At 25.6% G+C, this 18147-nt stretch overlaps 2 protein-coding genes across 2 annotated transcripts; both read left to right on the top strand.

Moving 5' to 3' along the window:
* Positions 1-5133: 5133 nt before the first annotated feature.
* On the top strand, positions 5134-8773 carry OCT59_008367 (uncharacterized protein; the record flags this gene model as incomplete). Its single annotated transcript, XM_066142403.1, has 9 exons — positions 5134-5445; positions 5516-5585; positions 5959-6338; positions 6417-6486; positions 6688-6818; positions 6890-7279; positions 7359-7829; positions 7904-8336; positions 8580-8773. 9 exons carry the CDS (start codon positions 5134-5136, stop codon positions 8771-8773), a joined length of 2451 nt encoding a protein of 816 aa, XP_065999288.1.
* An 8451-nt stretch (positions 8774-17224) lies between these two features.
* On the top strand, positions 17225-17725 carry OCT59_008366 (uncharacterized protein; the record flags this gene model as incomplete). The annotated part of the gene is made up of 1 exon (XM_066142402.1): positions 17225-17725. One exon carries the CDS (start codon positions 17225-17227, stop codon positions 17723-17725), a length of 501 nt encoding a protein of 166 aa, XP_065999287.1.
* Positions 17726-18147: the final 422 nt, after the last annotated feature.

The following is an 18147-nucleotide window of genomic DNA, read 5'->3' as shown; positions in this document are numbered from 1 at the left end:
ATTTACTTGATGATAAAATTCGGGTTGACTCTGATGACTTTTTAAGAAAAACTAATGTTATAATATGCGCGATTTACTCTTTTTTAGCAGCGCGTTTTTTTTGCTAATTTTAAAAGATACAATACGATTAATTGTAACGCTCTAATAAAATAATGTTGTACGTAAACTTGTATTTTAAATATTCAAAGTTAATAAATCTTTCTAATATTTGTAATTAAATAAGAATAATAAATATAAGACTTATAGTGGTGAGAAAATAATTTGGAAAACTTTAAAGTGAATTTACTCAATAACCAGTGATTATATTTGCAAAATAGTTTGATTTATTTAAAAGCACAATACAATGAATACAATGAGATTTAAACCATATACAATTAAATTTCGTTCTTTCTCTCTTTACCCTAATAATTTCCTCAAAACTTAATTTTATTGGTTTGATTAAATTGTTTATACCTTTTTTTGGGTCAAATTTTCCAAATTTTGTGGTTTTTATTTTTTCACGTCCTGTTAATAAATTGCACAATTTTTGATCATGTTAAGTGGTTTATTTTAATTAGCCAATAGTTTCTTCATAGTTTCCTATTGTTAGCATTAGTGAGCAAATAAAATTTTCTATCATATTATTAATATCATGAAATACTTTTTAATTAATATGCCTAGAAACTATTATTTGTTTGCAATGGTTTTTCAACCAAAATATTAGTCATTGTCATAAAATTCTGCCTAATGTATTAATTTATAATATTTATTGCGGTATTTGTATCATATTTTTGTCGATTCCATTGGGCTTTTAATCAAATTTTTAAACCATAATAAAATCTGGAGACTCTAGTGACTTAAATACTGCACTTCTTAAGTATAAACTTATTTTTTGTTATTTTTTTTGATAAAACCTTTTGGTTCTGAGTTATTTTTTCTCGAGAAGTTGTTTAAAGGAAGAATATTTATTTAGAGGCATATTTTTTTACATTAAATTGTTCTAAATTTATGTCACGCATAAGTTAAATAAAAATTTATAATGTTTTTTCTCTCATTTCAAATAATAATTCTTTTTATTGGATAAATTATAAAAAGCGATCATTTCGGTAGAAAAATAACTAGTTAAATGTTTGGAAATAGGAGTTCCATTTTGGATGGTAATGAAAAAATCGAAAAAAATATATATCCAATAAAAATTTAGCGAGGATGCACCGATTAGGAAATTAATAACCATCGAGAATTGGCGATGTACCGATATTATACTGATATTATAAAATTTTAAGAAAACTGTTATATAATGAGTAATGTACGTACGTAAATAAAATACTTTCGTTTTAAAGTACTTTCATTTCTTATTTACCCATTATATAATTATATTTATTCCGGTTGTATAAAATTTTGTTTTAAAAAATATAAATAAATGACTACACTCTAGGAAAAACCCTTTTTTTCAATTAATCTCTTTCTAGAATATGGCAGCAATAATGAGAGCATTTGTGACTTTATCACCTTTACCAACAAACTACCTTAAATCAGGCTAATTTTTTTTTCATATCTGGAAAACAGTTCATTTCAAAGGGGAATAGAAACAATATAAGTTTCCCGCACGCGGATGCTACTAAAAATAATACATTAAATTTCATTGGGAGAAAAACTTCTGGATGAGTCGATCTAAAAAAAATTCTTGCGATTAAATTAAACTTTGCAAAACTGAATTGAATAATGAATTAATAGCAGATTTAGATTTATCTTGAATTTGAAATTTCTGAAGATGTTATTGGATCATTTTATACAAAGAATACAATACAATACATACTAAGAGCGACAATCAAACATAAATCAAGAAGGAAGAAAATACAAATGAAGTTTTGGTTCCATTATTTATGTGGATTATTACGGCTGATCAAGAAATAAAACCTTTCAATTAGTAACAAATTTTGCTAGATACGTACGTCCCTATAAGGACCCCGAAATATTTGTGTAAAGGTCAGGTGATTTCAGAAAATTTTACTATTAGCTGTACGCACGTTTTTCAGGGCCGGAATTATGCTAATGTCAGTCAGTTACTAAAATGGTAATAAAATATTGACTGGCATTATATAAAATTATTTAAAAAAGGAAAGATCAACACGATTTTGGGTTAAAAATCGCCTTACCTTTTTATATATATTTCGGGTATCTTGGCATGAATAGTAAAGCTTTGGTAAAGTTAAAATTAACGTCTCAAAAACTTGATTTACGTGTACGTAAATTTAGTATGTACTTAAAAACTTTGTTTTTTCAATATTCCGTGGATGGATTACCTGAAGAATGTCAAAACTCAAGACTCCAAAACTGGTAATGATGACTTCCGTGCGTGCAAATATAATATTTGTAATAAATATATAATTTTATAAGGGTTCCTTCAAAGGCTTACCCTGCTGGTAGAACAAAGGATATATCAATTAGAAAGCAAATCCAAATTAAAAGTCACTTTTGAATGGTCACGTTATAATGTTATGATCACGAGAGAAATAATCGTAGAAGAATTTCTTAGATGATAAAACTGCGGCTGATATGAAAGATTCTATGATTACTTTTCCGGCTCCAAATTTAAATAGTTAGTTAGAATATCCTTTTTAGTAATGAACGAGATAAACTAATAGAAAAATACATATATATATGGGTTAAATTACGATGATTTGGCCCTGTACCCACTCCTGTACTCCCTATTACGGCATTACGCGAATTTTTGCTATTAATAGGGAGTGTTTAAAACCGGTTATTAGCTTTTTACTACAACTACAACGTGCTTCTGATTACGAGTACATGTAACTACTTTACCATTACGTACTACCTAACTACGTAATCATAATTTTTTTACATGACTACATGACTACGTGAGCACAAAAATATAATCGACTACATTACCTATCACGTACTTACGTAGCTACGTAATCATAGACTACCCAGCGTACCCTACAAAAATGTCACGAAATGGCCGGCATTAAGAGATTAAGAAATTAAACTATGTGACAAATAATGTGTGACGAATAGGATTTCACACTTCGAAAAAATTCAAGTCCCTCAGATACTTATGAAAAATGGAAACAAGGAAGGGTGTGGCGTATGTGACAAAAAACGGTCACGTGATTTTTCGTGACATTTTTGTAGGTAAAAATAAATTTATGTAATTGTAAAATTTACTATTTGTACTGTATAATGTAGTCGCTTTGCAGTATTGTGCTTACATGAGTCTATGACTACGTGATATCTATGACTACGTGAGAGTACGTGATATCATGTACTCGTAGTCACAACTGCATTGTAGTTGTAGTAATTAAATATATAATCGTTTAAAACATATAAAATAATTAGGGTATTGTTACACGTCACCTAAGATATTTGTTGGATTATTTAAATAATCCTCTTATTTTTAGTTTTTTTCCTTGTCTATTCCTTTATATATTAATATTTATTTCCTATTCAAGTTTTTCTCTTCCTTTTATTGTTAGAAAAGAAACCATAAATCACATAAGATTCCATTATAATATTCTAAGATTTTATAAAAATTTAATTTTTGATTTAGTAATATTTTTATATCATACAATATATTGTATATTTTTTTTATATCTGTTTCATACATTTTATCCCATTTTGTTAATTTAATTTTTTTAACAAATTAGCAGGAAAAAAAATTAATTAGAGAAATTTTATAACATTTCTACAAAGTCATCAAACATCAACACGATTTACTACAAAAAAATTCATCATCAAAAAAAAAAAAACTTGTAACAGTCCTTTATTAAAAAAAATGTATATTGTATAATTGTGAATAAAATAATATAAATATTTTTCAGTTTTATATGATTATAAGTGTAAAGTGTATTTAGTATCGTACGATTTGAAAACCTGTACGGTACGGTTGACAAAAAATTCCAAAAATTACGTACCGCGCGAATAATTCTCAAAATAATCCAAAATTGTGAAACCAAATTGTGAAACCAAAATGTAAAACCAAAATTATAAAACAAAAACAAATTATGAGAACTAAAATTGTAAAACCAATATTGTGAAACCAAAATAGTGAAACTAAAATCCGCTTTAAAACTTTTACAGTATTGATATTATTACAATAAAAAAATAAGAACAACGTCCAATTTGCTCAAATATTTGGCTGACATACCGAAATTAATTAACACGAAAAAAATAATTATGTTGTAATCTATATGTGCTCCCCATGTGTAATATTATGTAAATTATAATGTATGTGTAATAGATAAAAATTATTTATTTACGAATTCGCTTCTATTGTATATAATTGTTTTATATCGAGAATTTTTTTGATTTTCTTCGTTGAATTTATCAATCCCACTTATTGTTACTATTTCCAACCTTAATTTTTAAAATAATGAATTAGAAAGAAACACATAAATTAACGTTTGCGAGATACAAGAATATTAGTTACACCGGTGTTGTATCCTTCCTGATTTGTTAATCAATGATGTGCAAACAAATTTTCAAAGATTACGTGTCACATTTTCAAAAAAAAAAGGGTTTAGTGTCGTGTTGATCGTTATTTTGGATTGCACATTTGTTTTGCTTTAATTAACGTTTTAATTTTATTTTTTAAAAGAAATAATAAACGACTTCCTTGACGAAAAAAAATGAACTTAACATACTGTATAACATAATGTCAAACACATTGATTAATTATAACAGATAGCTTAATACTATTTTCTCGGATTTTTACTCTATTAATTCTAGTATTACCTGAAATAAAATAATTCCTAAATAATAAATAAATTCTATATTTGCTTATAAAAATATCAAGCTACTATACTCTACAATTCATAAAAGATAGTTCGCTCTACAAAAAATTGTTGCGCACTTTTACTTTTTGTGCTACCTTTGAAAATATTATAATAAATGGTCAACAGTGTTATTGCAGTTTTACCTATGTGAAATACGCGAGAAGGGTCTGACAAAAAAATTTGTTAACCCAAATATTAAAACAATGGTTTCCACGCTCGTATTATTATGCATGAAACCTAATCCCTTGGCACAAAAATAATTTGTTAAATTACTATGCATTGTTATGCATGATTTTCATATATGATGATCATAATAGTTATAAATAAATTTTCGTTCGAAAATTTTTTAAGTTTTGAAAAAATGTTCCAAATTAAAGATTTAAAAAATTGGACTAGCGGAAATACAAAAATTGATAGTTTTATTCAAAAAAGACAATTAAAAGCTAAAAATTATAATGATGTAATATTCGAATGGATACCATACGATCAGTTTAGCGAAATTAAAGAAACAGACAAAAATGGTTCTATAACTGTATATTCAGCAATATGGAGGAATGGCCCATTATACAAAAAAAATAAGTGGACTTCATATTATATAAGAGATCCAAATAAAGAAGTTTCTTTAAAAATTTTGCATAACTTGCAAAATCCTGTTGATTCTCTAATAAATAAGGTATAAATTTCAACAAATATTATATACATTTATTATTAATTTTTTAATTAATATTAATTTATGGTTTTAGGCTAAAAAATATTCAACAAAAACTAATGAGTTTTTTGTATTGTATGGAATATCTCAAAATCCAGATACAAGTGATTATATTTTAGTTCAAAATTACCTTATCCGAACTAGTGGAAATGAAAAAATTGATGATTTCATTCAAGAAAGAAATATTAATCTTTGTGATGGCACAATATTTGAGTGGATACCATACAATCAGTTTAATAAAATTAAAGAAACAGGAAAAAGTGGTTCTATAACTATATATTCAGCAATATGGAGGAATGGCATATTGCATAAATGTAATGGTAAATATACAAGAATTTCAAATGAAGAGGTAGCTTTAAAATGTTTGCATAACTTGCAAAATCCTGTTGATTTTTTAATAAATGAGGTATAAATTTTATATATATATTATTAAATTTATTATTAATTTTTTAACTAATATCAATTTATGGTTTTAAGCTAAAAAATATTCAACAAAAAAAGACAAGTTTCTTAGATTGTATGGAATATCTCAAAATCCAGATACAAGTGATTATATTTTAGTTCAAAATCATCTTATCCGAACTAGCGGAAATGAAAAAATTGATGATTTCATTCAAGAAAGGCAATTAAAAGCTAATCACAACAATGATGTAATATTTGAATGGATACCATACAATCAGTTTAATGAAATTAAAGAAATATGCAAAAATAGTTCTATAACTGTATATTCAGCAATATGGTGGAATGGCCCATTATACCATTTCTGGAAATCATATTATTCAAGAGATTCAAATAAAGAAGTAGTTTTAAAATGTTTGCATAACTTGCAAAATCCTGTTGATTCTCTAATAAATGAGGTATAAAATTTTATAAATATTATTACGTTTATTATTACATTCCTTAATATAATGCTAATTTTCTGTTTGTGATTTTAGGCTAAAAAACATTCAACAAAAAATGACAAATTTCTTGTATTGTATGAAATAACTCAAAATCCAGACACGGGTTATTATATTTTAGTTCAAAATGATAATACTGTGAACCTTATAAACTGGATAAGTGGAAATGAAAAAATTGATAATTTCATTATAGAAAGGCAATTAAATATTAATCCCTATGATGATGTAACATTTGAATGGATACCATACAATCAGTTTAACAGAATTAAAGAAATAAGTAAAAATAGTTCTATAACCACATATTCAGCAATATGGAGGAATGGCCCATTATACAAAAAAAATAAGTGGACTTCATATTATGAAAGATATTCAAATATAGATGTTACTTTAAAATGTTTGCATAACTTACAAAATCCTGTTGATTCTCTAATAAATGAGGTATAAATTTCTATAAATATTATTACATTTATTATTAGTAATTTTTAACCTATATTAACTTATGTTTTTAGGCTAAAAAATATTCAACAAAAAATAACAAGTTTCTTGTATTGTATGGAATATCCCAAAATCCAGATACCAAGGACTATATTTTGGCTCTTGATAATGAAAAATATTGTAGCATGTGTGATGAGATATATTCAGACATCCAGTATAAATGGTGTAAACTATGTAATTTTATGTGCTGGAAAAGTGGAGATGTTAAAATTGATAGTTTAATTCAATTAAAAATTAACAAGCCAAGTGATACAAGATTTAAATGGATATCATACAATCAGTTTAACAAAATTAGAAATATAGACAAAGGACATTTTGTTACAGTACATTCAGCAATATGGAAATATGAGGAAACTGAGGTTGCTTTAGTGTGTTTCAATGATTCACAAAAATTTTTAAATAAGGTATGAAGGTATAAAATATTTTTAATTTAAATTAAATTTTCTTTGAATTTTTTAGTGATGTATCTTTATAATTTAACAGGTTAAAGAACATGCTAATAGTTTCAAAATGTATGGGATATCTCAAAATCCAAAAAAAAAGAATTACATTTTGGTTCTTGAAAATGAATATTGTACAGAATATGGTAAAACATATTGCAAAAATTGTGGCGAAAAATATGGTCATGCTGATCATTCATGGTGTAGACAATGTCTAATAACTGCAACTTCCATTAATAATGGAAATGAAAAAATTGATGATTTAATTCAAGAAATGCAATTAAAAATCAATTCTCCTTTTAATATAATATTTGAATGGATACCATATGATCAATTTAATTACATTAAAGAAATAGGTAAAGGTGGATTTGCTACAGTTTATTCAGCAATATGGAAAGATGGTCCAATAAAATATGATGTTGATGAAGAAATGTGTACTAGAGTTTCAAATAAAAAAGTTGCTTTAAAGTGTTTAAATAATTCACAAAATATGATTGATAAATTTTTAAGTGAGGTATGAAATTTCTTAAAAATTATTAGTTAAAAAAAGCATTCCAATTAAAATAAATTTATTATTTATTAAACTAGGTTAGAGAATATTCAATTAACAAAATGGATGATATTCTTAATGTATATGGAGTATCACAAAATCCAAATACAAATGATTATATTATAGTTATTGAATATGCGGATGGTGGAAGTTATAATAATTGGATAGATATAAATTATAAAGATTTTGATTGGAGAAATAAAATACAGACACTTCTTAGTATCATTGAAGGTCTTAAAGGAATTCATAAAAATCAGAAGGTTCATCATGATTTTCATACAGGAAATATATTGTTTTTAACAAAAAACTTAAATAATCTTAATAGGAAATCGTTATTTATATCAGATATGGGATTATGTGAAGATGTGAATAATACAAGTGAGGAAAAAACTTATGGAGTTATTCCTTATATGGCACCTGAAGTATTAAGAGGAATGCCATATACTCAAGCAGCAGATATATATAGCTTTGGTATGATTATGTATTTCACAGCAACTGGAAAACAACCTTTTGACAATTGTGCACATGACCATCATCTAACATTAGGGATATGTGATGGAATAAGACCTGAAATAAATGAGCTGGAAATACCAAAATGTTATATTGACTTGATGAAAAGATGTTGGGATTCAAATCCAAATAATAGACCAAGTGTTACTGAAATAAATGTTGGGATTAAGTCATTTTATAATTTTTATAACTCATATAAAAAAGGTGATTCAAATGCAACTGAGATTAGAAAGCAATTTAAAGAGGCAGAAATTTACAGAAAATCACTCCCTTCTCTCAAGAAAAACAAACAACATCCAGAAGCTATTTATACATCTCGATTACTTGATCCTTTTACAAAGGATCTTCCTAAGTATGATAATTCTGAATGTATAAGTTGTGCAATCATTGTTGATTGATTATGTCCATTCAGATTAAATCTTTATTTTAACAATAATATGGTATAAAACTTAAAATGTAGAAATCTTACTAACTGTAACATTTTACATCTTCCATAAAGTTTATTTAATATCATGTATTGTTTCTTGCTTTTAATATTTCATATCATAAGTCACCAGCTTCCATTTTCTATTACCAACGCTGATAACAAACCAGATTATAATTTTAAATATTATTGATAATTTTTTGGAATATAAAGGAATTATATTTTTTATTTATTTGTTATTATAGTTAATTATTGCTCAACACTGAATATAGAGTATATGTAATTCAGTTTTTATTTACATAAATAAATCAGTTTGTAATTGAGCAATTGCTTGATATTTTTAAGATGCAAAACAATAATTACAAGTGATTAATACTTTAATTATTAGTAAACATCATAATACCTGACATATAAATAAAATCGTGAATGATTTAATGTAAATTATTGTTTTAATCATAATTAAGCAGTTAAATAAATATCTTGGTGCAGATATAATACCTTAGGGATCTGAAAGAAAAGTATGAACTTTTTACAGATTGTTCTCTTTCTGGTATCAGCAACACATATTCACCTCACCTATTATCCAAAGGTAATTTTTAATTCATACAATTCTTCATTTATTATTAAAATTTTTTTTTTTCAAATCGTTTCTGGATGATTCCACAATTTATAGATAATATTATTTCATCATTTCTTGTAAAAGTTTAAAAAAAAAAATCCACAACTTTTTAATTACATGATACTTACTAGATTTAGTTGAACATTTTACTTAGTATTTATCTTACCTATCATGTAGAATTTAAATAGAAAATCGTAATTTGCCAAAATTGAATTGCGTTTCCTTGACACCATAGTATTTAAAAAAATCTCTATCTTTTATTTGTTTGCAAAATTAAATAATAAAAATTTTTTATTAACGAAAAAAATTATCACATAATTAAAGTAATTATATCAATCACTGCGCATGTAATAAAATTTAAGGGCAAATTTTTCTTATTATGATAGCCATATTAAAAATTATGGTGCCGTATATGGCGCGCCGATGTGGACAGATTGGTATTTTATTAATACCAACTCCTGCTATTTAAAATAATACTAGCACTTGTATTTTAAAATTACTGAATTTGCCTAAAATGGCAATTCCTTTTTATATTATTAGACAGATTTGTATTTGTTTAATACCAAATTTCTCTAATTAAATATTACCAACTCTTGTAATTTTAAAATTAGTAGATCTTTTTTCTTTAATAGACAGATTCATATTTTTTTATTGCCTCCTTTTTTCATTAGAAGATCTTTTTTCTTTAATAGACAGATTTGTATTTTTTTATTATTAGCTCTGACGATCATTTTTATTCGCTAAATCTCATTGCAGGTGATCCTTACCGCAGGTGATTTTATTCCGGCCAAATTATAATTCCAGCTAGAGTTAATTGTGTAACCTAATAAAAAGTTTTGACTTTTTTAGTAACAATGTGGTATAAAAATTGCACCAATGAGTTCGGAAGATGCCCGTTTCTAATCAAATATGCAGTTAAATTTTGTGTAGCCTCACTGAATAAATCACTTTACTTAAGAAATCTATTTCGTAATGGTCAAAAGTGGTCTATTTGACCTTAAAAGTGGTCAAACTTGACCTTATTGATGGTTAAAAGTGGTCAAATATGCCCTCGCCTTTAACTACAAATTATTAGTATAACCAAACAGAAATTTTCGAAAAATTCCTATGTGCTATATGACCACTTTTTAGGGTCAAATAGACCACTTTTGACCATCAATTAAGGTAGCTGATGGTCACGTTTGCCACTTTTAAGGTCAAATAGACCACTTTTGACCATTACGAAATAGATTTCTTAAGTAAAGTGATTTATTCAGTGAGGATACACAAAATTTAACTGCATATTTACTTATAAACGGGTATCTTCCGGATCTATTAGTGCAATATTTATACCACATTGTAACTAAAAAAATCAAAAACTTTTTTATTAGGTTACACAATTGAATTTGGCTGGAATTATAATTTGACCGGTGAAATCACCTGCGGTGAGATTTAGCAGATCTGCTAATAAATAAAAATGATCGTCAGAGCTAATAATAAAAAATATAAATCTGTCTGGTAAAGAAAAAAGATCTGCTAATAAAAAAAGGGGATAATAAAAAATATAAATCTGTCTATTGAAGAAAAAAAGATCTGCCAATTTTAAAATTACAAGAGTTGGTAATATTTAATTAGAGAAAGTTCGTAATAAATAAATATGAATCTGTCTAATAATGCAAAAAGAAATTGCCATTTTAGACAAAAATCTGCCACTTGCAGTAATATTAAAATACATGAGCTGGTATTATTTAAATAGTGGAAGTTGGTATTAAAAAAATACCAATCTGTCCACGTCGGCGCGCCATAGCCGTATAGTTATTAATTATATAGACTTATGTATGTAGATCAAAATCGGCTAAAATAAATTTTATTGGTTAAAATTGATGATTTTCGAATCCATAATTCTGGCCAAATTTTGCTTAATTCCGGCCAATTTTATAATGCCGGCCTAAATTTTATAAAAATTGAAAAATGCAGTTCAAATGTAACATCACATTTATATAAAATAACTTTCAAACTAAATATAGAAAATAATACTTCTTGACAACATCTAAGAGTGTGTTGATAAATTTCTTCAAATACTTTTTGTTTTTTAAGGTGGATCTTAACTAGAAGTTGGTACATTTTATTTGCTAAAAATAAGGAATAATGAGAAAAACTTGAAATTTGTCAAATATAGTAAATAATATAAACTCCAAATTAAGACAGAAAGTATTTTATATAATTTTATAACAAAAAAAAAAGCTAAAAAAAATATTAACTCAAATAAATTTTCAAATAAACCCAGAATCTATAAAGAAAAATTTCCCTTTTTTTCATTATATTTGTATAATAGTATTATAAATTCTTTATTATTTCAATGGTTTTAATTACAAAACAAACTATTTTCTAATTTAAAAAACAATTTGAATATTAAAATAAAAAAATTTCGTGATGAAATAAATAGGAATCTAATATTAAAACATGATTGGACAAAAGTGGATTTACTAAAAATAATGAAAATTTTGTAGTTTTTTTTTAATTTAAAACAAATATATTATTCAAAAATAAATCTAATAATACTCTTCCCTTCTTTTTTTCCTATAATAAATAAAATTTTATCATTATTTCATATTAAAAAATAGAGAAAATTTGATAAATTCAATAATAAACAAAATTCTTATTGGGTGACCGACCTTATTAACTTAATAAAAGCTGTTTCTTTTGAAAAGTTACACCTAAAAATAAAATATTTATTATTAGTTAAAGGATTCTCATTAAAATTTATTGAAGTAAAAATTCTTTTTTTTATTAAAAAATCAATTTTTTTGTGTTTATACAAAAACTACCCGAATAACTACCATTAAACCCTTAGAAAATCTTTTTTCTCTTGCAAAATACATATATTTTTGCTATTAAAACTATATATTTGTCCAAACTTTTAAAAGGATCTCAAAAAAAGTTCATTTTTTAACGTAAACTTCTTGTATATGCGAAGAGAAAAAAAAATTTCAAAAATGGAAAATTAACTTCAGAGACTAGTAAAGCACATGATGTTCTATCAAATTACTTAATTTGTATGGGAGTTACATATTAAAATTGACAGTTTATTATGAAGCGCCATACTGATCAAAAGTCTGGGGTTTAAACCCCAGATCAAATCCCAGATTTATCCGGGGTGAAAATGGATTAATCCATATTTCATCCCAGATTTTCCTATATTTCACTCCGGATTTGATCCATATTTTATCCCGGATCTGATCCATATTTTATCCCGGATCTGATCCACATTTTACCCCAGATTAATTCCTTAAATTTCACCAAAAATTACATCACACCCAATTGTCAAACCCCGGATTAATCCATATTTCATCCCAGATTTAATCCATATTTTACCCCGGATTAATCCATATTTTATCCTGGATCTGATTTATATTTTATCCCGGATTTGATTTTATCTATATTTGATTTTATCCTGGTGATATAAATCCAACATTACGAAGTCAATTATTAATTTTAGCCAGTTAGAATTCTTGCCAATCAACCAATAAAATTAAATTCTCCTTACGCTGCTCTTTTTAAAAATTTTTAAAAAAAACCTTAATAATTAATCTTAACTCTAGTTAGCATTATAAATTTAGCCAGAATTATGATTACTAAATATATAAATTTCAATATTATATAATTTTAGCCAATCAAATTTATCATAATTTTTATATTATATAAGTAAAAAAATTGAGAAAATTTTTTATTTACTTAATCAATTTATTTTATTAAAAACTATTTAATGATAAAATTTTATAAAATTCTAATTATTAGATCATCATATAAAATACAAGAGATACCTATTATAGAGGTATTGCACTGAATAAATTTCAGTCACCTGGTGATTATCATCTCCAGTAATAGAAAAATTCTGAAAATAAAATTTAAAAAAATTTTTTATAATAAAGTTTCTATTTATATATAGGATGTTTAAACTTTAAATATGAATTATATATATGATTATTATAATACTAAATATTTTTTCAATAATACCAACAAATTTTCTCCCCTATATAATCTAAAAATATTTATTGTTTATATTTATCTAAAGGGCTTGGTTTTTTTTTTGCCTTCCAATTATAAAATTGTTAGATAAGAGAAATAAAATAAATAATACCAAATGATTGATATGAAAATTTTCCTTTTAAAAAGTCATATAACCTTATGTATAATTTTCCAATTTTATTGGAACTAAATTTCAATAAGTGTAATGTCAGTTCCTATAAAAATGAAAAAAAAATAATTAAAAAATTATTTTATTTTTGAAAAATATTTTTTGAAAACTTACCTAAAATTTCAGTTATATGATATAATGTGAGAATGGAACCAGCATTACAAACTTGGAAACTTGGCTGAAATTAAGCGTAAAGGGTATGACATCTGGTAATAATTTAAAATCATGTAATCTCTATATTTAAGGATAGCCCTGAAATTTGAAATTAATTTAACAAAAATCTGAAATCTGAAATTCTGCCAAAATTAATTCATAATTAAAATTAATTAACCCGTAATTCCAGCCAAAATCGAAATTCAATAGTTCCTGCTGGAATTAAGTGCATAATTCCAGCTGAATTTACATATTTAATTTCAATTTTGGCTGGAATTTCAGATTTCAGAAGTTTGGAATTACGGATTATGGGTTCAGAATTTTGGAAAATCTAATTTCAGGGTCATCTTTATCTCTATTCAAAACATCTCATGTAAACTTTAATAGAAATTTTACTTTATTTTAAAGTTATAAGAGAGGTTTCTAAAATGATCTCATAAACAAAAAAATCTGATCACATGACTTAAAACCTGTGATATAGTCTAAGGATAAAATATAATCCGGATAAAATATAGATCAGATCTGGGATAAAATTGAATCTAGGATAAATCAAATCCGGGATAAAATATAGAATCAAATCCGGGATAAAATATAGATCAAATCCGGGATAAAATATGGATCAAATCTGGGATGAAATATGGATTAATCCGGGGTTTGACAATTGGGTGTGATATAATTTTTGGTGAAATTTAAGGAATTAATCTGGGGTAAAATGTGGATCAGATCCGGGATAAAATATGGATCAGATCCAGGATAAAATATGGATCAAATCCGGGGTGAAATATAGGAAAATCTGGGATGAAATATGGATTAATCCATTTTCACCCCGGATAAATCTGGGATTTGATCTGGGGTTTAAACCCCAGACTTTTGAACAGCATGGCGCCTCATAGTTTATCATAAAATGAAGTGACTCAAATATGGTTACACGAATTTTTTTAATATGAAAATGATTTGCATATTACATGCGCGGTGATTGATATGGATTTACTAATTCTGATAATTCATTTCTTTTTTTGGTTTAGTTAAATTGGAATTATAAAAATATTTTATTTTGGCGATAGTTATTTTATCCCCATTTTTGTTATTTGTACCCTTCTGGCCAACATTATGCACTGACACGTGATATCGCTCGGCCAAATTTTCCTTAATTCTGGCCATGGGGTATGAATAACAAAATTGGGGGGTATAAATATTAAACAATGGCCTTTATTTTTGTTTAAAATTAAAAAATATATTTGCTGTTTAAAAAAAAAGCATTAACTATAAAATTTCTTATCACATTAAATCGTAAATGTTAATTTAAAACTGGTGATTGGTTTATATATAAAATTAATCTAAAAAAACTAAAAAATAAAAAAAGCGATTTCTATTTGTACACGGGGTGTTCGAACACGAGCTTCCAAAAAGTAAATTTTCTATGCTGATCACTTAATGTTGGGCAGAATTAAATTTAACGAAAACAGGAAAAAAAAGAATTAGTTAAATAAATCAAAATTGACATTCAAAATCAACTTTGATGCTTTAAGTAAACTTGCAGAACAGACAAAAATACACATACTGCATGTTCCTTTTAAAATTATATTTATTAAAATTTTTTTTTACATAACTTTTTAATAAAGTCACGTGATACGTGTATGAACACACCCGTGTAAATTAAAAAATTTTCAATCAAAAAATACCTTTGTGAAGAGATTTTTTTTTAATATTTTTAATAATTAATAAGAGTATAATAAAACAGATTCTTTTTATTAAATAACAGATTTTTTTTTGCAAAATTAATAATGATAAATAATAATTATTTTAAGATTTTTTTTTGTCAATAATATCTTTTTATTTCAAAGTTGAACTAAAATAAAAGATTTTTTTTGAATGATTTTAATAACAAATAATTAGATCATATTTTTTTTGTTAGAAATCAAACTAAAAATCAACAATTATACAATATACAGTATGTAAAGCTCAAGGCGCCTCAAACATTAACAATATCATATGCTATAGTATCATTGAATTTACTATTCACAGGACAAGCATATGTCACTAATAGAATATCAGAAAATAGTATAATAAATTATATTATCATTTTGATTTTAGTTTTATAAATACAAAATTTGACATTTCTTAATACAATGTACAGTATAGTTAGTTATTTATTAGTATTATTTATAACAATAAATGTTCAATTACAACTCCTGTTTCTAATTACAATTTATTGCCTCACATATAACAGTTTAGAATGTCCTGTCAGGGACTAAGGCAACTTGTTTAGCAATAAGCTATGCTTAGACGCTAACTTTCTGATTATTTCATTGATTTTAATAATTGATAAATGAATTTAAAAAAATAAGGCAAAACTCGTTCAGACAATTTATGAAATTGTGAAATTTTTGTTGGCTCGCACTCTTTTTGATTTTATTTAAACTTGCAATAGTTACCAAAGTTTGTTGCTTTAATAATGACGTCCGAAGGACTACACAAAATGTTAGCTGTCCGTCCGGCACGTGATGAAGTAAACAACAATAAAATTTGTGCAACATCTAAACATCCGTTCTTATGGTCTACAACAAAATTAATCAAACCAACCACTTTTCTCAGAATAAAATAAAAAACAAACCAAAATAAAATGTTTTATTCCTAGTATTGTGACGATTTGAAAAAAAAATTTAATTTGGCCAAATCTGACATGTTTTTTATCAGATAAGATAGAACGAGAATTCTTTATGAATAAAGATGACTTAAAATAATCTTCAAATTTTAAGTAAAAAAAAAAAAATATATATTTAATTTTTGTCATAAATTGTAAAATAAATTGACTTGAAGGCTTGTTTTATTAGTTCAAACTGTCAGTATATTAGGTTGAAAATATAAAAAAAAAATGCTTTAATAATTACTCTTCTTATATTGGTTCAGAATTGGTAAATGATCAAAAAAAAAAAGTTGCCTTACATATGCTCTTTAATTTATACTGTACACTATATTTTATTAATAATTCCTCGAAGACTATCGCTATATACTACAAAGTTAAATAAAAATTGTAAATTTTTAGTAAATTGAAATTTACAGTTCCTAAAAACTGAGAATTAACATTACGGTGATTATGCCTATTTGACACTATCTTTTACATTGTAAAGAAATGGGTTATTACGAAAGTCGTGCTACGTATTAAATAGTAAGAGTTATTCCGAAATTATGTCACGTTGTACCTGACTTACAGTGTGATCTATTCAATGTGCCACCGCATTTATAGAATTCTTTGCTGGTATTCTTGTTAAAAGTCATTCGAAAAATCTTTTCCATGTTTACAGTTCTAAATTAGTTATTAGTACGATTATTATAATTAGAAACTTCTACGGATTATATTATTATGGAATTTTCTGAATTCGGATTAAAAACTCCTTGCTTAGAAAACAATATATATATTTAGGCTTTTTTGTCTCAAGCAAAAGAGAATTTTTTCTTTTAAAAAAAATTAACCGATGGATCAATTAACAAATCATAAACTAAAAATTGATTTTTTATTATCAGACAACACATTTTTAGGCCTGCCACAACAAACTACAATTAAACGAAATCGTAAACGTAAAATGACAATATTATGCAGCGAATGTAACCAAAAAAGGAAACGTTTAGATGAAAATCATCAGATTTGTCAGGTTTGTTATAAAGCGAAATCAGTATATATACCAAGTGAGAACAAAGTTATTGATGATTTTATTAAGCATACATTAATTAGTGGCAATAAATTAGCTGGAAAAATGGCGTTTGTACCTTATGATCAATTCAAAAATGTAGAATTCATTGCTGAAGGAGGTTTTAGTAAAATTTATAAGGCTACTTGGATTGATGGTCCAGAAATGCATAGTTGGAATAATGTAAAAAATAAATATAAAGATCATAAAGTCGTTCTTAAAAAGCTTAATAATTCTAAAGGCATTACATCTAAGGAGTTGAATGAGGTGATTATAATTATTTATTAACTTAAATTTGAGTTAAGTAATTAATAAACTTTTTATTTTAGCTCAAGATATTTTATGAATTTTCTTTAAATTGGAAAAGGGGGGCGTAAAAGAGAAAAATATACAATATATAAATATCAAAATAATGTTAGTAAATATTTTGGGATTACCCAAGATCCCGTTACCAAAGATATCATGATTATTATGCCACATTATGAATTAGGTGATTTGACAAACTATATAACTAATGATTTTTATAGTATTGATTGGAGGACAAAGTTGAGTAATATAGCACAAATAGTAATTGGTCTTGTCAATATACATAGTGTAAATATTTTACACAGAGATTTTCATAGTGGAAATATCTTTTTTCATGATGGGTATTTTGTATATTTAGGTGATTTTGGATTAAGTAAATCTGCAACTGAAATTACAGATGATGA

This window comes from Rhizophagus irregularis, chromosome 16 (genome assembly GCF_026210795.1).
Source record: "Rhizophagus irregularis chromosome 16, complete sequence".
Classification (NCBI taxonomy): domain Eukaryota; kingdom Fungi; phylum Glomeromycota; class Glomeromycetes; order Glomerales; family Glomeraceae; genus Rhizophagus; species Rhizophagus irregularis.
The sequence above is the reverse complement of the archived record's forward strand: the minus strand, read 5'-3'. Positions and strand labels throughout refer to the sequence as shown.